General features: G+C 43.0%; 1 protein-coding gene across 2 annotated transcripts in view; it reads left to right on the top strand.

The window, feature by feature from the left end:
- CTNNA2 (catenin alpha 2) overlaps positions 1–13,950 on the top strand; it is a 499,669-nt gene that overhangs the window by 312,321 nt on the left and 173,398 nt on the right. For both annotated transcript variants that reach the window (XM_087723953.1, XM_087723954.1), the window contains exon 8: positions 11,526–11,606. In XM_087723953.1, coding sequence (XP_087580079.1) covers positions 11,526–11,606 — 81 coding nt within the window. The remainder of the gene's footprint in view (positions 1–11,525; positions 11,607–13,950) is intronic.

Genomic DNA, 13,950 nt, shown 5'->3' on the forward strand with positions numbered 1-13,950 from the left:
TACAGGTACAGGTTTAAAATAATTATTTAAAAATTGTGACCAAGATTATCGTCATTAGGTTTCATTCTTGCCCAATTTCCTGAAATAAATACCTACGAGTTCCAAAACTAGTTTCCAAGCCTTGATGTCATTATATTAAAAATAAATAAATCCGCACATCAAATCTTGGTGGGAAGATGATTATACAGTTTCCTGTTAAAATTTCCTCCTTCCCTTTTAAATATAAAAACATGTTTGCATTAAATTAAAACGACATCTGTTTTCTTCTGATATATAAATGTTTTTGGTTTTTTAAAAAATTAATAGGTGCATCATTTCCTTAACTATAAATGCTCATATGTAGCTCTTCCCAGAACTAAAAATAATACATAAATATAATTTTTGGCTGCTTATTACTTTTTTTTTTTTCAAGTAATGAAATGTCCTATGAAACATGACCACTTTTTTTTTTAAATACTCCTTGTAAATCCAATTCAGCTGGCCAAATCTACCATTCTATCTGTTTCTGAAACACAGCTATCCTTGATTTACGGTTCATTTAATGACTGTTCAATATTATAAAATAGCACTTAACAATTGCCCTAAGACTTATATACTGCTTCATAGTGTTTTTACGGCCCACTCCAAGTGGTTTACAGAGTCAGCCTCTTGCCCCCAACAATCTGGCTCCTCATTTGACCCACCTCGGAAGGAAGGAAGGCTAAGTCAACCTTGAGCCTGGTGAGATTTGAACTGTCACTTGCAAGCAGTCGGCAGGCAGCAGAAGTAGCCTGCAGTACTGCACTCTAACCACTGCGCCACCTCGTACCTCAAGTTATAGTTGTATCTCAAGTAATGGATATAACCCATTGGTAGGATTCAGCCGGTTCGCACCTATTCGGGAGAACCGGTTGGTAACTTTCTGAGCAGTTCGGAGAACCGGTTGTTGGAAGAAATCTCCTTTTGATTTTTTTCCCCACTTTACAGGGCTAATCCTAGAAGGAAGGAAGGAAGGAAGGAAGGAAGGAAGGAAGGAAGGAAGGAAGGAAGGAAGGAAGGAAGGAAGGAAGGAAGGAAGGAAAGAAGGAAACATTCTGGTGTTGTTTCTAGCCTAATCTTGATTGCCCTGCTTTCAGAAACCGCCTCTCCGGTTAACCCTGATTACATTGTAACAGCTAAGGCGAAGCGCCCATTGATGTGAGTGACATTGAGTTGGCCACGCCCACACAGTCACATGACCACCAAGCCCCACCTAGCCACCTGGTCACTGGACAGAGAACCGGTTGCTAAATTATTTGAATCCCATCACTGATATAACCTCAAGTTATGGATATAACCTGAAATTATGGTTTTCCTTCAGATTTTGATCGGTTACCCCCTGGTTGAATTGGTTGCTCAGCAGGGGGACAATTTTAATAAACGGAATCTGTTAGTTAAACAGAAAATTTCACCTCCACTTTCCCCCTTGTTTGAGGAAGGAGAATGGTAGGAGGTAAGGTAAGTCAACCAGAAGACGGATCAATATTTCTCATAGAAATAAAAGCCGGTTAATACGCTTTATTTTGCCTTTGGATTACATTACCTCTTACCAGTCCCGAAAGGCAAGAAATTATATCTTCCCACTGGGAAAGGAATATTAGAAATCATTTTAGTCGGGTCTCTTCCCCCCCAACTCCTCTGATTGTAATGTATGCCTTAATAAACGGGAGCGATATTGAAATTTTGAATGAACAGCAGAGAATGGTGTCCTCTTCCTAACTGATGATTTGAGAAGGGGGAAGGCAGGAAAGAAATATACATTAAAGCCCTATAATCATCGGATCAATAAATAATCTGTCCAGCTGTCTCTGGCTGGATGAATTACTGGATAAATGGAGCTGGGATATATGGACGTACAGTGTGGAGCCTACTCAAGTAGCAGTCCACTATTTCTTGGCTGCAAAGAATCGGGAAGTTACAAAGCAGAGGTCTCCCCTCCTGTTGAGGAAAGCAGGAAGACTTCTGCCCTAAGCAAGACACTTCTATGGGTAGTCCTCAATTTACAAAACATTCGTTTAGCGACTGTTTGAAGTTACAGCGCCACTGAACAATGCGACTTACGACTATCCCAAAAGTGTTTTTTTTTCCACACTTTCTTGGCGGTTTTTATTTCTTTCTTTAAAATCATTTTGCTTCTCCTCCAAGAAACTTCTTGAGAACTTCTGAAGCTACTTCATTACAGAAGAATAACAGTTGGAAGGGACTTTGGAGGTCTTCTAGTCCAACCCCCTGCTTAGGCAGGAAACCCTGCACCACTTCAGACAGATGGTTATCCAACATCTTCTCAAATGCTTCCAGTGTTGGGGCATTCACAACTGGAGGCAAGTTGTTCCACTGATTAATTGTTCTCACTGTCAGGAAATTTCTCCTCAGTTCTAGGTTGCTTGTCTCCTTGATTAGTTTCCAACCATTGCTTCTTGTCCTGCCCTCAGGTGCTTTGGACAATAGGTTGACTCATGACCAAAAACCTCTTTTATTAATCTAGTGTGGATTCTGCTCATTCACAGACAGCAAAGTTTTTCAAGGGAGAATTTACTGCATAGTCACAGACCTTCTCTGGCTTGGAGAGCTGCCAGGCCGATATGTGCAAAACTTGGCAAGGAGTCTCAGAGAGTCACGAACCAATGAAGCGATCTAAATGTCTCCTGCAAACTCCACTCCCCTTGTGCTCCTCTTTTATTTGCCATTCATTACTCCCAAGTCGAGCCCTGTTCTTTAGCTGTTCCCTTCGTCTGACAGCTCTGCACATGCACACACTGGGAACAGGCTCCAGCTGTTTGTCTGCCTCACTGATGTCCAACTCCGAAGGCAGCTGATAACTGCCAGACGGCCTTGGCCTCTTCTCTGCCTCCGACACAGAGCCCTCATCCGAGCCTTCCCCAGACTCCAGGACTGGCCCAGGTTCCTCCCCAACCTCCTCACTGTCCGGGTCTGCTGCCAGCTCCATTGGCCACTGGCGGGCCATAACAATAACTCTAAGCGCTGTTGCTATTAAGAACTGCAGTGATTCACTTAACCACCGTATCTAGAAAAGTCGCAAAATGGGGCAAAACCCCCTTAACAACTGTCTTCCTTAGCAAGGGAAAGGTGTAGTTAAGAGTTACCATTTTCCGTAGAATTAAAGGAGGGATAGAGGGAGGATAAAAGGAGGGATAGAGGGAGGAGGGATAGAGGGAGGATAGAAAGCCTAGCTTCCTGTATTTCCAGCCACCTCCAAACTGAAATTAAAAGTAAAAGTACCATCTTTGGACATCTTCCATTACACGGGACAGATGATCTTCTCAAACATTTCATTTTTTACCTAGATTACATTTGATGGCACGACCATTTTTTCTTAGACGGGTAACATTTTTCAGGGCTCAGCGCAGCCGATCAGTCAGGCAGCCTGAACTCTCTGGTGCGATGACCGTTTTGATTTACTCAGTAAATGTCCTTAAATCTTCCTCTCGTTTGCAGCTCCTGGCTTTGCATAATTCCGTACTCTTGTTTTCCTCTGCTTTCACACCCCCCCCCCGCTCCGCACACCATGGTTTTCCTGCTCATCGTCCCCCAAGGATCGCTTCCTTCTTTCATCTCTGAAGATTAGATTCGGTAGAAGAGAATATTTGCAGCTCAGGGTTGAACGGTGGGCTCCTTGGTGCTCCCTGAGCTGGGTGGTTTTCTGGCGGGCGTTTCATGACCCAACTAGGGAACATCATCAGTGCTAGAAGGGCAGGGGGGTTTGCAGGAAGGAAGGGGAGGACTGTGGGGTGCTTGGTGCTCCCTGAGCTGGGTGGTTTTCTTGCAGACGTTTTCATGACCCAAACTAGGGAATATCATCAGTGCTATAAGAGAGAGATGGTTTGGAGGAGGAGGAGGAGGAGGAGGAGGAGGAGGAGGAGGAGGAGGAGGAGGAGGAGGAGGAGGAGGAAAGAAGAGAAGGATGAGGAGTAAGAAGAGGAGGAAAACTGTGGGTCTTTGGTGCTTTCTCAGATTTATAGTTTTCTTCCAGACGTTTCATGACCCAACTAGGGAACATTATCAGTGCTAGAAGGGAGGGGCTTTTGGGAGGAGGATGAAGGAAGGAAGGTAGAAAGAGGAGGAGAGGAGAAGAAAAGAGGAAGAGGAGGAAAAGGAGAAGAGGAGGAGGAGGAAAACTGTGGGCCTTTGGTGCCCCCTCCGTTTGATAGTTTTTTTTACAGACGTTTCATTACCCAGCTATGCAACACCATCAGTTCCAGAAGGAACTGGGGTTTGTTCTGTTGATGTTGCCTATTTGGGTAATAAAAATGTTTTCTGCAAGAAAACAACCAGGCCCAGAGAGCACCACGGGACCCACAACTCAGAAAACTGGACCTATTCAAAACAGAAATGTGTGACTCAGGATTCATTCCCCTCTGTCTTTTTTTAAGGTCTAAACAATGTGACTTTCAACGAAAAACAGAAAATAAGTATCCAGTATATCTTGGGTTCATTCTAAAACTAATATCATGAAACTTTACTGGGTTTATATGTGTGTGTGTGTGTGTGTGTGTGTGTGTTGTATTTGTGCTGATAAATAAATAAAGGGAGACTAGGAGACTACAAATACAACACAAATGTAACAAAGGCAACAGTAAAAATATTGGGTTTCTGTCTGGATGGTCTCTTGTGACGAGCCGATAGACAGAAATGGAAGTAGTGATCTTCCTCCCATATTTGGGCATACCGGGGGTTGTGACTTTAAATAGATATATATATATAGAGAGCACAAATATAACAAATGTAACAAAAAGGCAACAGTATAAAAAAATATATTGGGTTGATGGACAGAGAATGGAAGTAGTGATCTTCCTCCCATATTTGGGCATACCGGGGGTTGTGACTTTAAATAGATATATATATATAGAGAGCACAAATATAACAAATGTAACAAAAAGGCAACAGTATAAAAAAATATATTGGGTTGATGGACAGAGAATGGAAGTAGTGATCTTCCTCCCATATTTGGGCATACCGGGGGTTGTAAAATCTAAACAGATACCTTTCACCCTGGCTGGCTGATAAGGAGTCGAGCTCTGTGGCTCAATGGTTAACACATCTGCCTTAGAGGCAATACAGCGCAGGTTCTAATCCCAGTAAGGGTATGGCTAGCTGATGAGAGCTAAATAGCTTGAAATAGATCTATACTAGTCTCCCTTTATTTATTTATCAGCACAAATATAACCCTATATATATACATACATACATACATACATACATACATACATACATACATACATATATATACACACACACACACACACACACACACACACACATATATATATATATATATATATACGCACACACACACACACACACACACACACACACACACACATATATATCACGAACTTCATTTTCTTCCCCATCCCTCCTTCTTGTTTCCTTTTTGAAATCCTGCGTTGAGAATCGTCTGCGCTTAGACTTCCTACGGGGGTGGTGGTAGTAGAGTAGAATATTTTAGGTGGGAAGGCAGCTTTATCCTGACCCTAAAGTCTACAGATGTGGGCCTTCTGAGTGCCATAAAGAACATTCTCCTTCTGTCCTCAAGCTGTTTCCCTGCTTATTATCATGGGTAACAGCCCTGCAGCCTGGCAGGATGGAGATTACAAACTCTTCATAGTCTTTTTATAGCAAGGACCATTTGCCAGATTTCCTCCCCCCCTCCCGTCCTTCTTTTATTTTTCCAAAGATAGAGGGAGAGGGGAGGGAGGGAGAAGGCTAAAATAAGGGGTTATAATGCATCACAAGTAGTCCTTGACTTACGACCACCATTGAGCCCAAGATTTCTGTTGCTAAGCAAGACAGATTTTAAGTGAGTTATGCCCCATTCTGTGACCTTTCTTGCCATAGCTGTTAAGTGAATCGCGGTAGTTGTGAAGTAAGTAACACGGTTGTTAAGCGAACCGGGCTTCCCCATTGACTTTGCTTGTCAGAAGGTCACAAAAGAGGATCACTACAACCGTCATAAATAATGAGCCAGTTGCCAAGCACCTGAATTTTGATCACCTGATACCTGGGGATGTGGCAAAGGCCATAACTGTGAAAAATGGTCATTAAGTCACTTTTTTTTCCGGTACCGTTGTATCTTTGAACGGTCACCAAGCAAACTGTTGTAAGTCAGGGATTTATCTATATAGGCACTTTGGGTGCAATCCCCAAAAGAACTGGAGCGCCACCGGCATCGACAGATTCACTGTCGGTCAATTGCAAAAGGCAGCCTTTCCTCAGAAGAACTGAAATCCTACAACCGGCATCGACAGATTCACTGTCGGTCAATTGCAAAAGGCAGCCTTTCCTCAGAAGAACTGAAATCCTGCAACTGGCATTGACAAATTCACCATCGGTCAATTGCAAAAGGCAGCCTTTCCTCAGAAGAACTGAAATCCTGCAACCTTCATTGACAAATTCACCGTCGGTCAATTGCAAAAGGCAGCCTTTCCTCAGAAGAACTGAAATCCTGCAACTGGCATTGACAAATTCACCGTCGGTCAATTGCAAAAGGCAGCCTTTCCTCAGAAGAACTGAAATCCTGCAACAAGACCTGCAGAGCCACCCAACATCCACCTCTGGCTATCCCATGTCCTTGGGAAGGACTCGAGAAGTGGACAGAAATGCCAAAGCCAGTCTGAACATCTGGCTGACTGTGCGACGAACCAAATGAAAATAAATTTTGCAAAGTTTCTTCTCCGGTAACACTGTATTGCTAACTAGGGCATACAAAGCCTTTGCCAGACCAATCCTTGAATACAGCTCGTCTGCCTGGAATCCACACTGTATATTGGACATTAATATGATCGAGCGAGTCCAGAGGTATTTCACGAGAAGAGTCCTCCACTCCTTTGCTCACAACAGAATCCCTTACGCCACCAGGCTCGAAATTTTGGGCTTCGACAACCTGGTACTATGCCGCCTTTAGTCTGACCTAAGCGTAGTACACAAAATTGTCTGCTACAACGTCCTACCTGTCAATGACTCCTTCAGCTTCAACCACAATAATACACAGGCAAACCATAGATACAAACTCAAGGTAAATTTGCTCCAAACTCGATTGCAGAAAATACGACTTCAGCACCAGAGTGGTCAATGCCTGGAATGCTCTACCTGACTCCCTTGTTACATCCTCAAACCCTCAAACAGCTTCAACCTTAATCTGTCCACCCTGGACCTCACCTAGTGGTGGGTTTCAAAAATTTTTAGAACCTCTTCTGTAGGTGTGGCCTGCTTTGTGGGAGTGGCTTGCCAGCCATGTGACTGGGTGGGAGTGGCTTGCCAGCCATGTGACCGGGTGGGTATGACCAACTTGTAAAATGTGGTGAAACTCACTTAACAACGCTCTTGCTTAGCAACCAAAATGTTGGCTCAGAAACTCTGGCATTTGAAGCACGCAAGTCTTAAAGCTGTCAAGTTAACAAGACCCTTGCACCCCTAACCCTTTAGAAAAGAAGACCCCAGGGGTGTTCAAACTTGACAGCTTTAAGACTTGTGGACTTCAACTCCCAGAATTCCTCCTGGGCAGGGGGAGGGAGCTGGAACCGGTTCTAAAGGGCACTGCAGATTTGTGGAACCTCTTCTATAGAAGAGGTTAGAACTGGCAGGAACCCCCCCCTGACCTCACCCCATTCCTAAGAGCTTCGTAAATGGGGTGTGCATAAGTGCACCAGCGTGCCTTCTATCCCTGTCCTATTCATCTGCATTTACTTCCTTTGTTTATGTTCATACTTATTACCTTTTACATGTTTGACAGTCTGAACATATGAGTAAGAGCCAAGGTGGCGCAGTGGTTAAATGCAGCACTGCAGGCTACTGCTAGATCAGCAGTTCAGCGGTTCAAATCTCACCGGCTCAGGGTTGACTCAGCCTTCCATCCTTCCGAGGTGGGTAAAATGAGGACCCAGATTGTTGGGGGCAATATGCTAACTCTCTGTAAACCGCTTAGAGAGGCCTGAAAGGCCTATGAAGCGGTATATAAGTCTACTGCTATTGACAAATAAATAAATAATAAATAAATAAGTAAATAAAAATAGGACCCTGAATAATCTTAACAGTTTAATCTAAAAAAAATTCACTGGCGTGCGGGTCTTCTTGGGTACTTGAGAGACCGCCTGCTGCCAATTACCTCCACTAGACCGATTAGATCCCACAGATTAGGCCTCCTCCGAATTCCATCCGCCGGCCAGTGTCGACTGGCGATTACCCGGAGGAGAGCCTTCTCTGTGGCTGCTCCGACCCTCTGGAACGAACTCCCCATGGAGATTCGAACCCTCACCACCCTCCAGGCCTTCCGCAAAGCCCTCAAAACCTGGCTGTTCCGACAGGCCTGGGGCTAAAGAATTGTTGCCCCCGTCTCGAATGGTATGACTGTTGTGTGTTTTAAATTATGTATTGTTTTGTGTCGTTTTAATTTTTTGCTTGTATCCCCCTTCCCTGGTTTGAGTTGTGAGCCGCCCTGAGTCCCCTTCGGGGGAAAAGGGCGGCATATAAATAAAATAAACATTCAAACATTCAAACATTCATTCTTGGATAATAGACGCTTCCAGTCACCCAGCTGTGTATTTCACTCTTCAAGTGCTTGGTGGAACACAACTGTGAGGTTGTTGAAGCTATTGAGTTGCTCAGCCGAGCCAGAGTGTTACAGGAATGCAATTCTCGAGCAGCACTCTAAGCCGTTAGATTTGCTGAGCGTTTTTGTGGTGGTGGGGAAACAAAATTGTCCACAAAGGCGAAATCCTTGGCTTAAATCCTCCCGTAGAGTGGATTATTTCACAGGGAACGGGACTTATATTTGCAGACCTTTTTAACCGCGATGCCAGCGGGCAGATTCTCACTACCTGGCAATCTTTTGGGAAGAATGTCAATCAATGGATCAAGAGGCAGTTGAAGGACAGCTAGGCATTTAGGGTGGAATTTCAAGACGAGAAAGGGCTTTTATCCAAGATGGTCACATCTACATTCATAGAATTCTTCATTCTCTATTGGCCAAGTGTGATTGGACAGACAAGGAATTGTGTCTTTGGCGCAGAAGCTCTCAGTGTACACAAGGAGAATGGAATGCATTCATCAAGAATGAAAAGATACAACACTTTGTGATAGTCCGGGTTACTAATAAGCTATCAAATCGCACAAGGAAACGATAAAAAGAATATAAATTGCAAAGATACAAGTAACATGGTGATAGTCATAAGAGAGAAGAGAGAGATACTAGGAAGGAAGAGAAGAATAATAGTAATACAGTCTTAGTAAATTATTGACAGTGTGCTGGGAATGAGTTGTTAAGCAGAGTGATGGCATTTGGGGGAAAAACTGTCCTTGTGTCTAGTTGTTCTGGTGTGCAGTGCCCTATAGTGTCGTTTTGAGGCTCTGGGAGGATACGTGCGCATGCACAGGGAGGCAGGGTGCATTGCATTATGGGTGTGGGCATGCATGCACATTCTGTCATACGCTCACATGTGATTTTGGCATCCCCACCAAGGAATCTGTTGAATTCTATTGACTCTTATCGGGCGCCAATTTAATGTTGACCATTAGCTGACTACATTCTCGTGTGAGAAATAACCCTTCCAAACGGCAACTTAACACATGGCCCTGATTCTTTGCATGGTGAGACTACCAACAGACCAAACACCAAATCTTAATTTTTTTAAAAAAGAAGAGTAACGAAGAATGGGGAATAATAGGGACAAGATCCAAAGTACGGTAGAGTTACTCGTGAAGATTAGTAGGAGGGGAGGAAACTGGTAGAAAAGGATGGCCATTGGTATCAACATATACAAGGAGTGAGTAGAGGCCTTTTGAATATTTTCCAGCACAGCTAAGGTCAATTTCAGTGGATTTAAAATCAGATGAGTAATGTTTGGGAGGGGAAAAAAAAATTCTGAATTGGTGCATTGACATCCCAAGTGTGTAGCAATGATAAGTGAGCTCATATGATACTATAAGCTCATTTGTAAAAGTTTTTGTTTTGCTTCGGCTTTCCTGGATGATTACTAAGATCCAGGAGAAGTTTCCTGGATTCCAGAAGATTCCAGTTTAGTAGGCAGAGATCCACTGCTCTACAGATGCTTTGTTGATACCATCCTTCGATCTTAAACAGACGATTTCTGGGCAAGATCTGTTTACAAACGAATATGTGTCCTAGGATCATTTAGTTGCAAGATCCAATCTGGGTCAGTCCCCGGGACCAGAGGTATATAAAGCTTCTGCTTCCTGGTGACTAACCCAGATTGGATCTTGCAAGATCTGTTCAATTTGTATGTATTTGAATCTTGCCTTTTATATTTTGAATTTTATGTCATGTAGTATTCTTATTTTTAGTCATGATGCTGCTGACACAAATGAACAAAGTAACCATCATTTGAGAGAATTATATGTATAATAGGGCAATGCTATATATATATAGTCCTTGATTTATGACTGCAATTAAGCCCAAAAATTCCATTGGTAAACAAGTTGTTAAGTGAGTTTTGCCCCATGTTATTATTATGGCCCGCCACCAGCCAGCAGATCTGGCAACAGATTGGGACAGTGAGGAGGTTGGGGAGGAACCTGGGCCAGTCCTGGAGTCTGGGGAAGTCTCTGAAGAGGGCTCTGCGTCGGAGGCAGAGAGGGGGCCAGAGCCAGATACCAGTTATCAGCTGCCTTCAGAGTCAGACATCAGTGAGGCAGAAGAACAGCTGGAGCCTGTTCCTAGTTTGTGCATGTGCAGAGTTGCCAGACAAAGGGAAGAGCTAAGGAACAAGGGTCAACTTGGGAATAAGGCCACAGGTGGATGGTGAATGGCCCCTCCCAGAGGAAATAAAAGAGGAGCGAAAGGGGAGTGGAGCTTGCAGGAGACCATTAGTTCATTCCTGCATTCTTGCCAAGTATTGTGGCGTCTGAAAGATCTCGACCTGGCCGCTCTCCAAGCCTGATAAAGGTCGGTAATTGTGGACTATCTTGAAAGACTGGGGAAGAGGAAAGACTTTGCTGGAGAGGAATTCACTGTCAATTAAATAAAAGGGGTTTATCGGGACGAGGACTCGGCTTCGTGCTGATGGGGAAGCCTAGGTCAGAACAGTTATGACCTTCCTTCCCACAGTTGTTAAGTTAGTAACAACTAACTTGTTACTAACTCAACAACTATGGTAAAAAAAAGGTCATAACATAGGGCAAAACTCACTTAACAGCTTGCTTACCAATGGAATTTTGGGGTTCAACTGTGGTGAAGTGAATCTGACTTTCCCATTGATTTTGTGTCCAAAAGGTGACCCCATGACCTCAGGACACTGCAACCGTCATAAGTACATGCCAGTTGCCAAGCATCTGAATTTTGATCATGTGACCAAATGCGGATGCCTCAACCGTCTTAAATGTGAAAACTGGTTCCAAGTCCCTTTTTTCAAGTGTTGTTGAAACCCCTAAACGGTCACCCCAAAAAATAAATATGTCAAGGATAAATGTGGTTTATATATCTGTTTTATTCCCGCTTAATTTCTCAATATATATGTTATTTTTATTTTAAACAGACTGGAAGGAAGGAGAAAGGAGACCCCCTGAACATTGCAATTGACAAGATGACGAAGAAGACGAGAGACCTACGGAGACAGGTATCTACTTGCATTGGGATAATTTGACACTTTTAAAGGAGGCCATCAGTGGTGGGCAGATATCGGCTGTTGCCTTCTAAAAGACTCAAACCAACCTGCCTTGTCTTTATAGCTAGTCCTCGAGTTATGACCATAACTGAGACAGCCCATTACGGTCATACATTGCATTACAACGGTTTTTTCCCAATCATTAAGCAAATGCGAATGCCGCGGTTGCTAACCAAATCCATTTTTTTTGCTACGCCACGGTTTTCCAAAAACTGGAAGTAAATGCAACTTTTGGGCAAAACCATAATAAAATGCAGTTATGAGATTATGAGATGCTGCAAACAGCTATAAATGACAATTTTCACCTGACAATTAACTCTATCTATCTATCTATCTATTATCTATCTATCTATCTATCTATCTATCTATCTATCTATCTATCTATCTATCTATCTATCTATCTATCTATCATCTATCTATCGTGTGTGTGTCTGTGTGTGTGTGTCTGTGTGTGTGTGTGTGTGTGTGTGTGTCTGTGTGTGTTTGTGTGTGTGTATGTATATATATATATGTGTGTGTGTCTTTGTGTGGGTGTATGCATACATACATACATACATACATACATACATACATACATACATACATATACACATACATATACATATACATATGCAGGTTTTGGTGTATTCGGGTCTTTTCCTGTGTAAGATTGAGAGTGTCTTGGCGATGTTTCGATGAGGTCCCACTCGTCATCTTCAGGCTGGGGTCTTCGGCCTCGTGCCTGTGCGAGCAAAGCGTCTTTGGAGCTGCCGTCCCTCTATAAATACTGGTGGGAGTGTGTGGAGTGCTGACTCTGTTGCTGCAAGCAGATTGGTATATGTGCGTGTGTGTGCATGCATGTGTGTGTGTGCATGCATGTGTGTGTGTGTGTGTGTGTGTGTGTATATAGAGGGGGGAGGGGGAGAGGGAGGGAGGGAGGAGAGAGAGAGAGAGAGAGAGACAGCAAGCACAAACCAGTAGTTCTATTTCTTCCTAGTCCAGGGGTTGGCAGCCTTTTGTACTTGTTCCCTTCCCTACCCTCCCCCCCTCGATTTATTTTCTCATCAGTCAGGGAAAATCAGTATTCACAGCGACCAAAACAAAGAATGCCTATTTAAAAAGTAGCCAAAAAAAATAAAATAAAGCAGAATAATAGAACTGAATTGATTGACCCGTTGTCTTGAAGTCTGCAGGAATCAATCATTTGGAAACAGTCAACTAAAAATAATAACATAAAAAATTGAAACCTGATTATTTACCAGTCTAGTTAATTGTACCTTTCAGACATTTTTAGAAGGGTGGGTTCTTTGTAAAAAATGGGGGGGGGGGGGTTAGAACGATTTCTCAGTGCTTATAATACAATAGCAGAGTTGGAAGGGACCTTGGAGGTCTTCTAGTCCAACCCCCTGCCTAGGCAGGAAACCCTATACCGTTCCAGACAAATGGCTGTCCAGCATCTTCTTCAAGACTTCCAGTGTTGGAGCTTTCACAACTTCTGGAGGCAACTTCTGTTCCACTGATTAATTGTTGTAATTGTCAGGAAATTTCTCCTCAGTTCTAGGTTGCTTCTCTCCTTGATTAGTTTCCACCCATTGCTTCTTGTTCTACCCTCAGGTGCCTTGGAGAATAGTTTGGCTCCCTCTTCTTTGTGGCTGAGATATTGGAAGACTGCTATCAAGTCTCCCCTAGTCCTTCTTTTTATTAAACTAGACATACCCAGTTCCTGCAACCGTTCCTCATATGTTTTAGTCTCCAGTCCCCTAAAACATATGAAGAACGGCTTTATAGGCTAAACCTTTTTAATCTGACTCAGGTGTCCCGCTGTCCATAATCCGCGAATGGAATGTGTGGGTATCGCTTTATTATTATGTTAACTGCTAAATATTTGAAAGTGGTTTGTCATTGAAATGTGGCAATCGTGCAGGCTTTCAAACTAATCTTCCTGCCAATTCTGTTTTTTGTAAAGAGGTTCGTATCTTTGGCTATAGGAGACGTAAAGCAACGACGCCTCCATTGCCTTACCAGAAATATCAGAGAAACCACTACTGCAGGCTTTTTAATGTGGTTCTCCCAGAGCTAAATCATAAAATCACAGCGTATTTATTTATTTATGTGTTTATTTGTATCCCGCCTTTTTATTTTTCACAAACGTATCCAACACACCTTCCTCTTTTATTTTATTATTTTATTTGTATCCTGTAAAAAAATTTTTTTTTACAAATCTCAAGGTGGGAAATGTATCCAATCAACTTTCCACTTCCTATTTCCCCCAGAATAGATCTGAGTTGAGTTGAGTTGAGTTGAGAGAGAGGGACTG

This window comes from Thamnophis sirtalis, unplaced genomic scaffold (assembly GCF_051295495.1).
Source record: "Thamnophis sirtalis isolate CommonGarterSnake01/CBP01778 unplaced genomic scaffold, rThaSir2_p1.2 scaffold_10, whole genome shotgun sequence".
NCBI lineage: Eukaryota > Metazoa > Chordata > Lepidosauria > Squamata > Natricidae > Thamnophis > Thamnophis sirtalis.